The 17,442-nt window shown below is 40.0% G+C and overlaps 1 protein-coding gene across 1 annotated transcript in view; it reads left to right on the top strand.

The window, feature by feature from the left end:
- Positions 1-17,442, top strand: part of Snd1 (staphylococcal nuclease and tudor domain containing 1) — a 437,205-nt gene that overhangs the window by 234,520 nt on the left and 185,243 nt on the right. Inside the window, exon 13 of the mRNA XM_004856405.3 lies at positions 6,843-6,953. Within this exon, the coding sequence (XP_004856462.1) occupies positions 6,843-6,953 (111 nt within the window). The remainder of the gene's footprint in view (positions 1-6,842; positions 6,954-17,442) is intronic.

The following is a 17,442-nucleotide window of genomic DNA, read 5'->3' as shown; positions in this document are numbered from 1 at the left end:
AGCATGCACCACCAGGCCTGGCTCAGAGCAGTTTCTTTAAAAACTGAGGCCAGTCTCTTTTGCTTTGTTTCTCACATGTTCACTTGCCCTTTCAACAAAAGTATGGTATAACACAAAGACTCTTGTCAGATACCAGCACCATGGTCTAGGCCAGTGGTGGTGAACCTATGGTACGCATGCTGCAGGGGAGCACACAGAGCCCTCTCTGTTGGCACACAAGCCAGGTTACCCCAGCCAAGGTTTGATAAATTATCAGCATGCATACAACAGCAAAGATCACATTAATTGTGCAAAAGCTCGCCAAATACAAACTTTTACCTTTCAGTAAAAAGTTGTTTTTTGTCATTGAAAGCTCTGTTACTGTGTTTTTCTTTTAAGAAAAAATGTTAATGTCTGGGTTGTTTTTTCTAAACCAAAACCTCACTATTCAGATTTAATTGCAGCGTTGGCACTTTGCAATAAAAGTGGGTTTGGGGTTGCAGTGTGGGCGCTCAGTTTCTAAAAGGTTTACCATCTCTATTGCTACTCTAGAACTTCTTGGCTTCTAGAACCATGAGCCAAACAAATCCTCTCACCCACACCCACCCTCCATCCAGTCTCACATACTCTGTTAGAGGGGCAGCAAATGGACGGAGATAGTCCTCAAGTCCACACTGCCCATCAGAGGAGTCCCGTGTCTTTCCTGTATGTCTGCCTTAGTAGCTCTGCTGGCTCAGTTATTGGCTTGAAGCAGCTGGTGGGAAGCACAGCCTTGGCCAAGATAGCAGTGATGGATTTCAGAGCACAGCAGCTGGGCTGTCACTCAGTTATGCTTCCTACAGTCAGAGATCCGAGAGGCACGTTTTCACGATAGCCATATAATTTTCAACAGTTATAGATATAGAAATAAAAGTTTAAGGGCCAGGGATTTAGCTCAGTGGTGCCGCTGACTGCCTCACAAGCGCCAGGACCCAAGTTCGGTCCCCGCTACCAAAAAAAATAAAATACACAGAGAAAAAATATAACATTTTGGAGATGTTAATCCTCTTTTAAAAAAAAAAAAAGGAAATAAAAGTACAGAGATAAATGTAGATGTAAACGTAGGCTTTTTAGATAAATGGCTGAATCCAGAGCTGGGGAAGACAGAACATAATAAGCTTGGAACATGCTGGGCCAGAAAACAAGGGAAAATTCAAAGAACGATAGAGGACTTGTCCAAATGCAGTGAAGCCAGCTTGTCTCTGCTCCCACTGCCCAAGTTGGGAACATTCTGCACATAAAAATAAAGAACAGTAGTAATGGATTACTACATTACATTACATTACATCATTGGATAAAATGATGTCTCATGAATCTGTACTAATATGTGTACAACTAAATAAATGAATAACTTGGGAGTTTGGTTAAAAGATGAAAATTACATAGTTCAAAGTATTTCCTTGCAAAGTACCTATTAATTACAAAGAGGAAAAATGTAACTGTACAGTGGGGAAGCCTGGTAGGCCAGACCCTAATCAAGTAATTAAAAGTAAAATTATCAATAAATTATAAATCACTATAATTTAAATCTGATCATTAAGAAACAGATAAGGCCAGGAATTTAGTTCAATGGCACCACGCCTACCTCAAAAGCGCAAGGTCCTGAGTTTGATCCCCAGTACCGGAAAAATAAAAAGAAACACATAAACCAAAATAACTAACTTATATTCTCCAAAAGGTTAAAGAGACTTGACAACTAAATGTAACTCCCAATTCTGAACTACCGCAATCTCCCTTTTCCCGTGGTTTCAGATTATACATGGTCAACCTCAGTACAAAAAAATATTAAATGAAAAAATTTTAGAAATAATTCATGAATTTTAAATTATACACAATTCTGAGTAGCATGATGAAATCTCATACCATCCCATCTAGGACACGAGTCATCCCTTTATCCACATAATCTACACTGTATGTGTAGATGCTCCCTTTAGTGACATAGCAGCAGTCTTGGTTTTCAAATTGACTGTCATGGTATTGCAGTGTTTGTATTCAAGTAACCAATTATTTTAATAATGGCCCCAAAGGGCAAGAGTCATGATGCTAGTAATTCAGATATGCAAAAGAGAAATTGTCACGTGTACTTTTAAATAAAAAAGTTCAAGGAGATATTTTTGTGTTTTTGAGACAGGATCTCACTATGTTGTAAAGCCTGGCCTCGATCCTCCTGCCTTAGCCTCCAGAGTGCTGGGATTATAGGTGTGTGCCACCATACCATGCCTGGCTTTAAGAAGAAATTTTGAGAGGACATATTCACATAACTGTTACTATAGTGTATGTTACCACTGTTCTGTTAATCATTAGTTACTGTTAATTCCTTACTCTACCTACTTTATAAAGTCAACTGTATCATGGGTAATGTATAGGAAAACAGAAAAACCCTAAAGGTACAACACTCCCCAAAAGTATAATCATTTGTGGATTATTTTGGAATTGGTTCTAAGAAGCCCAGCAGATACCAAAATCCATGGATGCTCAAGTCCATTACATAAATTGTCGTAGTATTTGCATATACCATATGCACATCCTCCCATGTACTTTAAATCTTCTCCAGACCACTTACACTATCTAATTCAATGTAAATACTATATAAGTAGTTGTTATTCTGTATTGTTTAAGAAATAATAACAAAAAATATTTTTACTTCTTCAGTATAAATAGAATTTTTTGTGTGTGAATATTTTCAGCACAAGGCTAGTTGAATTCATGGATGTTGGGCCCTCGTATACAGAGGGTGGGTTGTATGTAGGGTTTAGTGCTGTCCTCGGTTTCAGACATCCACTGGTAATCTTGGAACGTAACTCCACAGATAATAGTGGGCCACTACTGCAGGTCCTTTTTTTTTTCTTTTTTCTAAGTATTCCATTAGAACAGTTAGTTTGTGGTTTAGATTGTAGTAATGAGTCTGTTAATATCCTAGGTCTACTAATTTTTGGAATGTGCAGGAAAATGGCCTAGAGTATAGCAAATGAACACTAAAAGTATTGAGAGGTGATGGTACAACAGGTCAGCCAGTTGTTCTGAAATGGTTCAAAAAAGAGGATGCATTCTTTGTATGGTATGAAAATTACATCATTGTGTGTTTGTGTGTAATTTAAACAATTTTGGACAATTATTTCACTTATCAATATATTGTTGGTTATTTCAGTATTGGGGTGGGATAAGCAGTGAGGAAGGCAGGTAAAATGTAATCATTTAATCTACTATAATTGGAATTTTACTCTTTTTGTTTGACTTGGTTTGAGTTTTTTGAGACAGAGTCTCACTATGAAACCCAGACTGGCCTCAAACTCACAGTCCTCCTGCCTCAGGCTCCCAAGTCCTAGGATAACAGCATACGCCACCACAGGAGCCTGAAATTTACCTTTTTTTTTTTTTTTTTTTTTTTTGGTACCAAAGATTGAACTCAGGTCCTTGCGCTTGCACAGCAGGTGGCCAAGCCACTGAGCTAAATCCCAGCCCCTTGAAATTTAATTTTTAAGATTCCTACTCTCTTGTATGAGCATGGTGCACCTTTTCTCCATGAACAGAAGACTTGATGGTTTCAAGATTGTCTTATGGAAAAATACGATCTTATTACAACCTGTTGCGACGTGGAAAGGAGTGGGAAGGGAAAATGCCAGCTACTTGTAGAATTGAACAAAGCTAGCTTGGGAGACCCATGTGTTTGTATTTTTGTCAGGAACTCCTCATGATACCTGATGGAAGTGTTCATTTTTAATAGAACCCTCGATTTCTCTTTGTGTTTGGAGAAGCGTTTCAATCCCAGCACTAATTTTAACCGATACAGAGAGAGATGACTTACTATTAAACCTCCAACTCTGTTACATCTCTTTTTACATACTGATTGTGAATTATCCAGCCGTGCCAGACATGTGTAATTGGGGTAGAATTACTGATACACTCAAGAAAGCAGAACTTATAAATTTGTCTAAAGCAGCATAATGTCATGGCACACAATTTAATGTTCTCTTTTTTTACTGGGCAGCTGATCAACGCACTAGTGTTAGGTTCTGAGCCATCTTTAGCCAGGAGAAAATCTCCTGACCTTTTATTAGCAGCCAAAAGAAATGAATGAGCCAGTGAAGTACATGGATCTAGGCTAATTCCATTTTTGCTGTCTCCTACTCACTTTTTAAATTGCAGTCTCAGATAATGGGGAGGAGAAAGACGAAAGCAAGGAAAGCATGTAGAAATTTATTGTCCTTGTTTCTATGCTGGGCAAACTTGACTAGAAAAACATGTTCCATTATTATATTTACAAAATGACTAGGTGTTTTTCTTATACTTAAAAGAATATCTGAAAAATTTTTTTCTGGATGTTTTAAAGCAAAAGTAAAATAAATTGCTATAATTGCCACATTAACAAAATCATTCTTATCCTAAATGAGCTAAATAATTCCACTCAGAAAATATTTATTGTCTACCTTGTACAAAATGCGTGGTGAGAATCTTAAGTAAAATGTGACCCTTCCCCTCACAGAGCTTGTCATTTAGCAGGATAGACAGACACTGACTTAATAGTTGCAGTACGATTGCTTGGTGATTTATGATGCTTTATCAGGCAGGTGTACCATGAAAAGAATATGTGTGACTCCCACATGCCTGAGGGTTATTATTATTTCATGTATTTTTTTCTGTCTTTATTGCTAAGCACCAGTACTACAACTGTTCCTCCAGGGGAAATCTGTAATTAGGATAAGAAACTAAGAGAACACAGCTCTCTGATGCTGAGGGTTAGGAGGAAGGGAAAGGAAAGTGGTGGGAAGGGTGTGGAGGGAATTGGGAATCTAAGGCCTTAGGAAGTGCTGAAGTGCATGTGGCAAGTCAGAACTGGTTTGTTGACATTTAGTGGGATAAAGAGGGCAAAGGCGATGAAGAGTGGCATGGGCTTGTGCCCTAGGTTCTGTGCTGGCCAGGCAGGTACTCAGTAATTCTGGGAATTGATTTGAGTGTCATTAACAGGACTGGATCATTAAACAGTTGTACTTAGTATTCTCTAGCTTTTCATCTTGAAGCTTATCTGTGTGAAATTTTCCTTGCTGGTCCTCCCATTCCAGCTTTCTCCTCCAGACCCCATGTATTGACTGTAAAATGTCAATGCTCAGTAATTCAAAATACAGTAACAAATATTTCTTTATTCTCTTGGCATTTAAAATCGCCAAGACATGTCAGCCTGTCACAAGTGGAGTTGGCCCCTATACCCCTCCCTGTCCTTCTCACTAGCTCTTAAGGGTGGAGCCTCTATCCTGCCCCATTAGGGCACCTTGGTGACAGCCTTAGTTAAATCCTCACCATGTATCAACATCTACATCTGTTGATTTGGGGCTGTTACCTTCTCTGTGCTGCCAAACACAACTCTGATAATGACAGCATTTGCTAGCATGCTTCTGCGGTGACTCAGGAGACAGGGTGGCCAGCAAAGCAGCCTCTTTGTGGGAGTGGATTTTGAGAAGTGCTAATTCTGTGGTGGTTTGGAGATATTAATATCATCCTGGCAGTAGATAAACAGGCAGCAGAGGGGCATATAATGAGAAGCGAATCAGCCACAGCATCTTTTCCTCCTTTCTCTCCTAGCACATTTTTTTCTTCTTTTAAAAGTCTGTTCTCCTGCATATAGATGACTAGAACCCTTAAATGGCTTTGACATGCACAGATACTGATTAGTCCAGCTCTCCACATCCCCACAGTGTCATTTTCTGAGGACCACTAGTGTGTTAAGAGTTAACTACATTTTCAGACAATACTAAATCATAGCATATGGCGCAGCAGCCTATTGCTTACTGTACCCTCTCCCTAAAGGGCAGTGAACCAGATGGTGTAAGTGGGGCCTTTGGTGTGATTGTGACAGACACAAAGAAAGACATAGCCACCACTCTCCCTCAGTAATATCATGTCTCTTGCCTTCCAGAATTTGCTATAGTTTTCTAAAAATGTATTTTTGCAGTTAAATGTTCACATTTAAAGTTGTCTTTCCAGGCTGAGGAGGGACTATGCAAATACACTTTATTTGTTCCCTTAGTGTCTTTCCCTGTGCACCGTCTCAGGTTAATAGTTGCAAGCCTTATAGTGACACCTCTTATTCTCTAGTGGGAGCAGTTTTCCTCTTCTGGTGAAGAAGACTCAACTGTTTATGAGAATTGCTTCAAGTTAGATTTTAATCTGAGATTTTCTGTGGCCCTATGGAGTATCACTCCAAAACTGATCATCTCAGGCTTTATGCTTTTTACTTGCAGCATGGCTCCTTCCTTCTTGTCCCTCTTCCCCAATTCATTCATGGCTCTCCTCCAAGCCCACTTTTGGTGGGAGATCCACTGTCAGGAGTTGTGATGAGAAGAGAAGCAGTTTGTTAGGCTAAACCAGCATTTCTAACTTTACCAAAGTAAAACAAGACATTTTCTAGTTACAGTATAGGCTGGGAAGAAGATTTTTGAGAAATTTAGGTCATGCTTTTATGTGTCTCATTTTTTATCTATGTGCCTGATATTTTAGAGCAGACTTTTCTTGAGGGTAGTGACTTGTTTATATCATTCTGTAAATAGCCCAGCCTAATGTGGGCTTTTTACAGATATTTTCTTCTAGTTTTTATGTGTGGATTGATATAGCATCTGACTGTACTAACCAGAAAAATGCTGAGCTAGGGAACTTTATTATTCAGTCTTTTATTTGGATTTCTAATAGCAACTCGTTGGTCTTGAACTCCTTAGCTTCTCCCTCCCTCTGCCAGAATGCATGAAGAATTCCAGGTGCTAACTGTTATTATTTCTGTTGACTGAGCTCCATATGTACCTCTAGTGCTCACTGACCTACCTTTTTTGTCGCAGAAACATCGCCGAGGCTCTTGTCAGCAAAGGTCTAGCCACAGTGATCAGATACCGGCAGGATGATGACCAGCGATCTTCACACTATGATGAACTGCTTGCTGCCGAAGCCAGGTGAGTCAAAAAAATGTCTAAAGTGAACACACTGAGACTCAACAGCTCCAGTTTTTTCATTCTCACTATTGTACCTGTATCCGAGCCGAATGGGTTGGAAAATCACATCCCAATTGAGTTTATATTCGTGAAAATGAGAACACATTGAATTTGCTGTCTAAGCCTTGATTAAGTATACTTGGGCCTCTATTTTTTTTCAAATCTGCAAAAATATATTAGGTATGATCTCCCTGTGTTGGTGGTCTAAAAGATCCATAAATAGAAACACTGTATACCACTCCTGAGACCAGCCGGGAAGCCTTCTTGTGTGCAGTACATTTGCCTCTGTCTTTTTACCTTCAGGGGCCTCTTCTCCCAGCCCCTCCCACTTATCACCTCTAGACCTTTTGTCATGTACAAAGGAAATGAAAACATTTATTAAGAAATGAGTTTTGGTTTCAAACACTTCTGACAGCTGGCAAGAGAGCACTTGAGAAGCCCCATGACATTTTACTTTTGTCCTTCATCTGGGTGGCTGGTTGCCCCAAGGACATGCACACTGCTCAGCAGTGTTTCTTGCCTTGACATTCCTCAAGGCTCTTACTCCAGGAGACTTTTTTCACCTTGAAAGTGTTGGTAGGTGAGTGATTCCAGACTTCCTGGGAAACAGCAAGAACTAAGCTAGTTACTTCTGTACTGACTTAGATGGCTCAGCAGACTGCCTGGACCCAGCCAAAATATCTATCCATTGCTTCCCAGTGATGGTGTGGGCTTCACTTGGCAGTTTCTCTATGGCCTCCAGGACCCATTTAGCACTAGAATTTTGGTCATTGTCAGGTTATGCACTCCAGGTAGAGAAGCAATGAGTTTGAGCATGTTGTTACCTAATCTCAGCCTCAGACTTTGTCATTGAGATCACTTCTTTTGCTCTTTGGCCCAGAACACTGCCCTGATGTGTGACATTTACCTCTATCACTGTGTCACATCCTGATGGATAGAGCATCTATAGAATGTCACACAGAATGTCAGCTGAGAAATCAGGCTGTCAGGCTGTTGAGGCTTTTTGAATTTTTTCTTGTGGACTTTTCCCTAAAGGCTCTGTCTAGGACATGATTCTTAAGTACAGAGACTTTAGTGAAAATACCCATCTTTGATTGTTTAAGGCTCATTTCTGGCTATTGAAAAGATAATGTATTATAAATATATAATTGGCATTCCTCATAATCCCCCTCGCTTTCCTATATTATCACTAATCCCAAGTGGGCTCAGAGAACCTATGATGAGAAATGTAGCTTTGCATCTGCTAATACTGTGTAATGAACATGTGGCTAGAAAGCTCTAGCCACTTTAGAAAATGGACAGTCACTAAACCATAGGTGGTATTCACGGGATGGGCCCATGACCAGCACATAGAGCCTCATCTGATGGCCACGTGAAGCATAGGTCAGGCAAACAGGTACTGAGCAGTACAGTGGGATGTGTTCTCATATTTCTAGCGCACAGTTTGTGGTGCCAGTAGTGAATATGTAATTCTGATAGGCAGGTAAGCATGGAAATAATTTGCAAAGCTGATCTGGAAAGTGAAGCTAGAATAAGCTCTCTTATTATGCTGTTATGAAGTACCGTGGTGTATCTTGTAAGTGTTGTTTACCAGCTACACATATAGAGGAGAAATTTTTTAAGATTTAAGTTTTAAGAAGTAAACAGCCTTGGTAATGCTGATTTTGTGCTGAAGTAATGTAACAAGATGTTTGCTTGCTATAGCAGTGAGCTGCCTAGAGATAATTGTGTTGAGCCATTGCTTTTAGACTGATGGTGAAAAAAAAATGGCTTCAGGTCAGTTGTACTGTTGTAAATTGAGTAAACAGAAATTAACCACTTCCCCAAGCCTGGGAGGCATTGCCCCAGGCAATCCAGGCCAATAAAGAATTAGGACAAATGGCCAGTCCAAACTAGGAGTGTGTTCCCTTTGAAACATTACTGTCTGAAGCCCTAAGACAATGGCCCAGTACCATCTAGGAGCAGCTGATCCCTACAAGGTGAGTGAAAGCCAAGAAAGACCAGAATACCTGCTAGATAGTAATGGTAGTTTTCTAGCCATTAAAAATGATTTCCAGGGCCGGGGGTTTTGCCGCCTGCTGCGCAAGCGCAAGGACTGGAGTTCGATCCCCGGTACCAAAAAAAAAAAAAAAAATGATTTCCAGGACAGAATGTACCTTTTTTTAAAATTTGCAAATGATAAAGTCAATCTCTTTTCCAGACCACCTGTGTTCTTTTGGTTTCTCGTTGGCTTGAAGCACTCCGTTCCCCAATGACCGCCTCTGAGTGTCCCCTTAACCCTCTCACCTGTCTGTGTCACATTAGAGCGTGCTTCTTCTGCCCCTCATCCTGCCTGCCTGTTGAATATTATCTGAGTTTAGGGTTCTTTTCTCCTAGATAGGTTAGCTATATTTTTTCCAGTTGAACTCTGCTTTGTGATTTGATGTCCCTGTCGATGAGGTTTCTCTACCTCCCAGCTTAGTGTCCTCTGCAGATCTCATTAGTGAGTTGTTTACTCCTTTTTGGGGCCATGAATAGAACCCCTCTAAGAAAGGCTTTTGTGTTGACCCCAAGTCTCTCACTACATGGACTGTCACTTAACTGTCTTTTCTTTATTGTCCTTCGGCCACTTTTTAATCTTCAGTGATTATATACTGAACCATGCCAATTTGAATTAATTTCTGAAATAAAATTTCTTATGCTACTGTATCTAATGCTTTGGCAAAGACTGAATTAATAGCATCTTTTGTATTCATATCAGTAATTTATTCTGAGACTCTTTAGGTGGGCTAAGGTAAGTTGCAAGGCCTTCAACAGTGTCAGTGCTAACAGATTACCTTGACCGTGACCTTGATTAGGTGCTTTTCTCTCAGGTTATCACTAGTGATATTGGCCATGATGCAGAGTGTTCTTCATTGACTTTGCTTTCCAGTGCACTGCTTGGCCATTAATCCTTTTAGAAAAACATTCTAAGCTTTGGGAAAGGGCAGCCTGTTAACTTTCCTGACTTTTCAGGTCAGCCCAGCTGCCTGCCTAGGAGTTGATGAGTTTTCCCAGGGCTGCACCCGCTGCTTCCTTGGCGAAGGGGATGATCTGCCAGCCTTTCTTAGGGGAGCTCAGGGAGTGTTATGTTAGGTGCTCATTGAGAGACCAGGTAAGACAGAAGGAAGAGAAGAATACCAATGTGCAATTTGGTTGTAGTTTTCTAGTACATCCACCTGCCTGCTGGAAACAAGCTGGACCACCTCAGCAGCTGTGTTCAGCTTGCTGACCCTTCAAGGCACCTTCATTCAGGTGTCTATCTGCTGATGGGAACCACTCATTATGTCTCAACTGGCCCGTCTAGTAAAGCCACATCTTTTTGTTTACAGGATAAATAAGCCTCTAATTCCCAAAGGAGACCTTCCTTTTTAGCTCAGTTGTCTATCATCAACTGCCTCCTCCCTTGTTAGCTTGTGTCCCAGCAAGATAAGGTTTTGGCATTTCCTCACATACCTCAGCCCATTTCGCTCATTGGCTCCAGTGAAAAGCCAGTGATTCTGTCCCAGGATTCTGAGAGCTCCAGTTCCCCTCCCCACCCCCCAGTATTTTTAATAAAAAGAACTTAGGTACAGCTGACCCACAGTTCTTTGTGACACTCCTGAACCTGGATCTTCCTTTTTAGAGGCATCCTTTAGGCTCCCTAGGGAATGTGACACATTTCTGTATGCAACTAATGTTTAATCCCCAGACTGACTCTCCAGATTGCATTTTCATTTTACTTCAGTATTGTTTAGCTGACCTACAGTATTCCTAGTATGGATGAGTGTTCTAAACTTAAAGCAGAGCTTTTGATTCCTTCGTGGGATATCTCTTATACCCTGCTCGGGTATTCCCAATATAGACATCATTGAGACCCTTCTGAATTTTCTAAACCGCTACAAAAATGTGCAGTACACTCTATCCCACATATTTGGTATAACAGCCAGTGTAATTTTGGAGAGACCAGAGTATGAGTTTCATCATCATGCTAGGTATTCTTCCACATGGGCTTTTGTTGAGCAAGTTATACACAGTGAAGATAAGCTGGTAACAATTGAAGTCAGGTCAGAGTGTGGCTATGTGCTATTTTCTTTAGGTACACACACACACACACACACACACACACACACACACAGGATATCCTGAAGCCATACATTTCTTTATTTAAAATTATAATATTTTAAGAACTTCTAGAAACTGTGAGAATCTGTAGCTCGTTGCAGGAAAACACAAGTTATGTTAATTCTTAAGTTGGGGCTTCATTCCTGTGAGGTACCTTTTAATTCTAAGATTTTGTGATTTCAAGATAGGATATATGTATTCAGAAAAGAAACCGATGCCCCAGCTTGACTGTGGGAAAGCAATTGTATTGAACAATCTAGCATCTAAGCATTAGACTTTAGAATTTAGATTCATTCTGGACGTACATAATGAGGTTAGGGTTATCTGAGGAGAAGAGAAAGGGGCAGTCTCTCTTATCTTTTCATGTGTATTCTATTTCTTGCCTGACACAGCACAGATTCTGAAAACTGTGGAGTTGTCCTCCCTCTGTGAGAGGGCAAGCATGAACCTGCTGCCATCTAAGTCAATCTCTCTCTCCCTCCCCTCAAGAAATCATTTTTCTGACTGAACAAAACCCTCTTTTTAAAAACAAAACTAGCACTCCTCCTTGCTGATTTATGCATCTCCAAACTCCAAACCCCATAAGCATTAGTCTCTTGCTTTTTTCCATGTGAATGGCAGCACCCTCTTATTGTAGACTTCTCTCTGCCTGAACCTGTAGGAAAACTGCAGGCATTTTCATCTCAGAGTTTGATCAAAAGGCTGTGTGCTCATTGGTAACTCTTTTGCCTAAGCTGGTATCAGTGATCATTATTCAGAAGCACACAGCTTCTACTGAGTATCTCTTTGGTGATGCAGTTACTGGGACCACAGGGGGCTTAGCAGCTTCGCTGCATTTATTAACAGTTACTTGTAAATAGATTTTGCAGTTCTACCAAAGTGGTATTTTGTTGTTGTTTTTTGCAGTACTGGGGATTGAAGGGAGGCCCTTCACACTGAATTATATCCCCCAGCCCTTATTTTGTTTGTTTTTTATTTTGAGACAGAGTCTCACTAAGTTGCCCAGGCTGGAATTTGTGATTCTCCTCCTGGAGTGTGCCACCACGCCCAGCCACCAAAATATTTTCAGTACTACTGAGAAGGAAATATTCTTGGTCTTCTACTGTTGACTTAGCTAGAATAGCTGTACTGTTTTTCATGTAGAGAGGTTTCATAAAATTTCAATAAGCGAGAAAAACTGACCTAGAGAAAGAAAAAAAAACTGAAAAAGAAACACTTTTGAGGGTCCTTTTCAGTTGTACTGGCATTCACGAACTGGTTATAAAGAGAATGTGAAGAAGCATTGCTCACCAACTTTCTGTTGCTAAAGTGAAAGATACAACTGGGGCTGGGGATGTAGCTCAGTGGCAGAGTGCTTGTCTAGCATGTACAGGGCCTGGGTTTGTACCCTAGCATAGGGGGTTGAGGGGATTTTAGGACTCTTAAATGGAAGAAATCAGTATACTGGTTTGGCATAGTTCTGTTATATGTCTTAAAAAGAAACAAGTTTCATTTCCTTACCAGTCCATTGAGAAAATCGGTGTGGAATTTAAATGAGTTCTCTGCAAATGCTTGTTTTTAAATTTTAAAACTGGTATGTCCAATCACAGGGTATAGATTATGTGGGTAAATCCATTCCCCAAGAAAGCAGATCTTTCCCCTCTCAGGGACAGTTGTTGAAAGCTGGTTTATCTGGTATATAATGGATTTTCATTCATTTCTTCTCTTTATTCTCATTTTCTTGAGTGTATCCTGGGTCCCAGGTATGGGGAATAATAATGGTGAATCAAAAATAATAATAATAATACATTCAGCTCTTTACAAAGCATGCAATCTCAGAGGGAAAGGCATTAAATAATTTTAGTACTACTTCTGGATATTGCTCTTTCCTATTTCTTCTCTTTTCTTACCTGTTTTCTTAGCCCTTCCCTTTTTCACCCTCTTTATTATTAACACTGCTTGCCTTACATCTTTTTTATTCCATCTCTCATTTCTTTTAAATTTTCCCATGAGAGCATCTCCCTGAAATTCATCTTCTCTGTTCAGCCTCTGTTCTTATCTTCTCAATAGTTTAATGGTACAGCTTTAAATAAACCAAGATTTCTCACTTTGAATCTAATGACCTCGCCAAGTTAAATTTCTCTTCGAATAAAACTAGAACCTACTGAATGGCATTAACAACAGGGCTTTTACTTGAAGTTTTCCCTCTTTCCTTCCCTGTCTAATGTAGATCCCTATAACACTAGGGTTTTAGCTCAAGCATCATAGAAAACAGGAGTCAGGTGAGTTATCTTCTGCCCTCTTCACTCAGCTGCATTATCTCATGCCAGTGCAGGTTGGAAAACTAGCACAGAGAAAGGAGACTGGCCTTTCTCCTAAATATCCTCTTGGCTTCCTTTCTTTTTTAACTCTGGAGATGTTCAACCCTACTGCATTTTGGACTTGCAGTCTGGTGTCACAGTCAAGAGGCTGCTAATTGGATTCAGCACGTGTTAGGAGGTGGAGGGTTGCTCACTGTTGGGGAGCAGGGTAGATCAGCTATTGCAAATGGATGTGATAACAGGAAAATGCATTATAAGAGCCGGTGTGGGGAAGTGATTTGACGACACAGCTGAATGTGGGGAAATTTAGCTTTTTCCCTTTCTTCAGAAAGATGATGCACTCAACATCCAAATAGCAGTAATCAATCTGCATTTAAGGCAGCACAAATGGCCACTTCTGGAGAGCTATATAATGTCTCCATTTCCAAAGAGTTTTCTCCTTCAGGGTGTTAAGAGGATCTGTTCACTTCCTCTGTCCTCTCCTTCTCTCCCCTCCCCTCCCTTCCCCCAGTTCCTTGTGACTTATGGCAAGCTGTGAGAATTTACTTGGTAACTCTTCAGGGACTGGGATGCAGGTTAGATCCCAGCAGCTTTATGTGCTGCCTTGTGTACCAAGCCGTTGGGAGTTCTACATGTCATGGTCAAGTGATAAACCAGAAATCCTCCTTGCCTGATCATTTCTGTAATCATTACAGTCTGCACTGGTTGTATTCCTTCAGAGGAGATTGTGCCAGACTAACCTTTCTAGATGACTTGGCTGTAGTTGGTATTCCCCTCTGAAGTATAGTCAGCTGTAAGTTTGTGTGTCTGTTCAGAACAGCTTGTCCATTCTCTCCCATCTAACTGTCCTCTTGGCTAAGTCTTTTGCTCTTTTCACACAAGCCCAAAATATTTGATAATTTTGCATATACTGGTAATCTAATTTCAATGCAAGATAAATCATAACAATAAAATGATCTCACTTGACTGTTGAGTTTCTTGAATGTCTTGTAACTTGACTTCTAAACTTAACGATTCCCAGACAACATCATTGTCACTTCAGGAACTTGTTTTTTAAAAAGTAGATTTGGGCCAGGGATTTAGCTCAGTGGTTCTGCTGCCTGCCTTGCAAGTGCACGGTCCCGAGTTTGATCCCTGGTACCAAAAAAAAAAAAAAAAAAAAAGACTTTGTAAAAAAGTAAATTTTCATATCTTCCCCACCCCCATCTCTTTGTAATACATTCTTAAGTGGTTCTGATGCACACTAAAATTTGAGGTCACTAATGTAAACAATTCCTGACCACCATAATGCAAATCAAATTGTGTGCATTTATGGCAAATTAATCATTTAATCTTTGTTATGATTGGAATTACAATCATGGTTATAAGTAATAGAGAACAAGGCATGGAATGGACAAGCTTTGAATTTCTATAGCACATCGTAGATTTTTTTTCCTCCGTGACTCCTGTCTCTCCTTCATACCTTCTGTGAAAGCTCCTTAATTCCATTCCTTCTGAGCAGCCTCCACCAGCCCTTGGCTAATTTTATGTGAAGTCATCTTGAGTTGCAGTGCCTGCTTGATTTGGCTCCTCTGCAATGTCAGGTGGCTGAGTGGGTCTGAGAGCTGAGCCTCTATTAGGTATATCCCTATCCTGCTTTTGTTATAATCCTTGGAAATCTCTTAGAAGGATGATAATTCAAATAATTAATCACTGATACACCAATGCTTAAAGTTTTATAGCTGCTTGTGACAGAAAAATCCACTTCATAGCTTGCTTTCATTTGCAGGATTCTTTGCCTCTCAATTTCTTGTTAAGTCCCTTGTGCATTTCTGTTTTATCTTAAGCTGTCTCTGACTTCCCCTTCCTGCTTTGTGCCTAGAAGTTGAGGAGGATTGTTTCCCATTCTTCTTGCTTTTGCATCAAGTTCAGAGAGCTGTATCTCTAGAGGATGGCAATGAATCTTTTCCAGTATGTCCAAGTCAAGGTAGCTCACATTGGAAAGCCATTTTCCAAACCATATGTCAAAGAACTATTGATTATCACTCAGTCAAAAGATATATTTAAATTTCTTATGACTGATTTTTTCATGTCACAGTAACAAATGTTTTGTCAAGTGTATTGGAGATAAAAATAAAAATCCATAATATAGTGGTGATTTGGGTGAACAAGGATATAAGTGCAAATATAATCGCAAAAGTGGAAATACATGTATGTGACTGAGATATATAAAGAAAGAACTACCCAAATCCAAGGGATATTCATAAATAGAGTCCACGAGGCAGGGCATGTTTGATCTGGTTTGCTTTGGGAAAGAGAGATGCAAAAGAAATAGAGCGTTCTTCCCTTGTCCTATGACAATGGTGATGAGCCTATTGTACCTGGGCCACAATGGGCAGTTTATATCATTGAAAGCTCTAAAAGGCTCGCCATCACTACCCTATGACATAGCAATTCCATGTCTTATGAATTTGTCCTAAGGAAATAATTAGTGTAGTACCCATTAGTTTATCTAAAAGTTATTCCCTGTGATGTTATTTATAATAGTGGAAATATTGTATTCACAGAAATAGAAAGCAGTAAGGGATTGATTAAATTATGAAACATGCATCCATGTGATGGATTTACTGTGCAACTATTAAAAATAACATAAATTAATGGCATGAGGAAATGTTCATTTGGCTGTAGTTTCTGGTGAAAAGTAAAAAATAAAACGAGCCTACAGACCTTTCTTGACCATTTTTTAAAAGTATAAGTGGGTGGGTATGTGTGTTTAAGCCCTCAGAAAACATGAAAGGAGCTTTTATCTTGGAATAGGATAATGAATCATTGTTTCCTGTAAATTTTTTCTGATGGACTTTGTGATCAGGACAGCAAAAACTATTAAAACCAATGTCACTGAGCTAGTTTTAAATAATCTCACCTTTAAGTGGCTGTTAGACTGCTAATGACTATTTCTGCCTAGCACTAATATTGCTTTGATCCTAATCTGGGACCAGTAGTGTTTGCTTATCTGTTGCAGTTGATGTGTTCCCATTGTCTCTGTCATTGGGTAGGTTATTCTCTTTCATGAGCTCAAAATCCCTCCTCCACTTTTCCTGCCACTGCAGACCCGTTGTCATACTTAGCACAATAGCATGTGTCTTCATTTGGTCCTTATATTAGTTTTAGATGAGAGGATGACCTGGAGTTCTTTGTTATTTGCTTCACTGCCTCATAATACCTACTGACTCATTAGTTCGCCCTGTCTCCCTCATCCGTAGGACTCAATTTCCTCATTTCCAGTCTGTGTGCTCTCCATCTTTTCTTTCTTGTCAGTAATTCTCATTTTTGTTGAAAATGCAGCTGCATAATCTTCGCACCCCCACCTACTATTCTGCACCTGTGCCTGCTCTGCCTCTTATTTTCTGAGTGGCAGGACCCTGTTGCTTCCTCCAGGTGCCTAGGAACCAGTAGAAAAGCCAAAGGAATTGTTTATTGCTGCCATGTTTCAGTGTGATATTTGTGTTTGGTTCATGTTGAAACACCATATTCATCAGTGGGTCCTGAAACAGTAAGAATTGCTTTGAAAATTTAACAGGTTATTCATTCTTCTGATTTTTAACCTTTTCTGTTAGAATGATTTTCCTTTCTCCTGAGTCATTTATTCTTTGCTGTCGGATAGGAGTTCCTTGCAGTCCTGCTACACAGTTCTGTTCTATTGTTTACGGTGGCCAGACCTCTGCTCCCACTCACTGATTGCTCCAACTCTTGCCCATCTCCTTGAGTTCCAGGAAACTCCATGGGGATATGGTGCTTGATGCTTGATGCTCAGTGCTCATTTGCTTCATTTTCATCTCCTCAGGGTAGGTTTTACCTCCTGGAGCATAGATCATGAAACTGCATGTTCAAGAGAGCCAGCAAGCCTCATTCAGGTGCCTTACAGTCTCTTTGACATTGTCCAAGTCTCTAATTTGAAATAGTTTCATCATTCTGTATTAGGTTATGGCTTACCAAGCATTTATTTCTTCGGGTTTACCAGGCACACTTAAATTGAACTAGATACCCCT

The sequence above is a fragment of the Heterocephalus glaber genome, unplaced genomic scaffold (genome assembly GCF_053883595.1).
Source record: "Heterocephalus glaber isolate CG9 unplaced genomic scaffold, H.glaber_assembly_v1.0 deba00000546, whole genome shotgun sequence".
In the NCBI taxonomy this organism is placed as follows: Eukaryota; Metazoa; Chordata; class Mammalia; order Rodentia; family Bathyergidae; genus Heterocephalus; species Heterocephalus glaber.
This window is presented reverse-complemented; position numbering and strand designations above follow the sequence as displayed.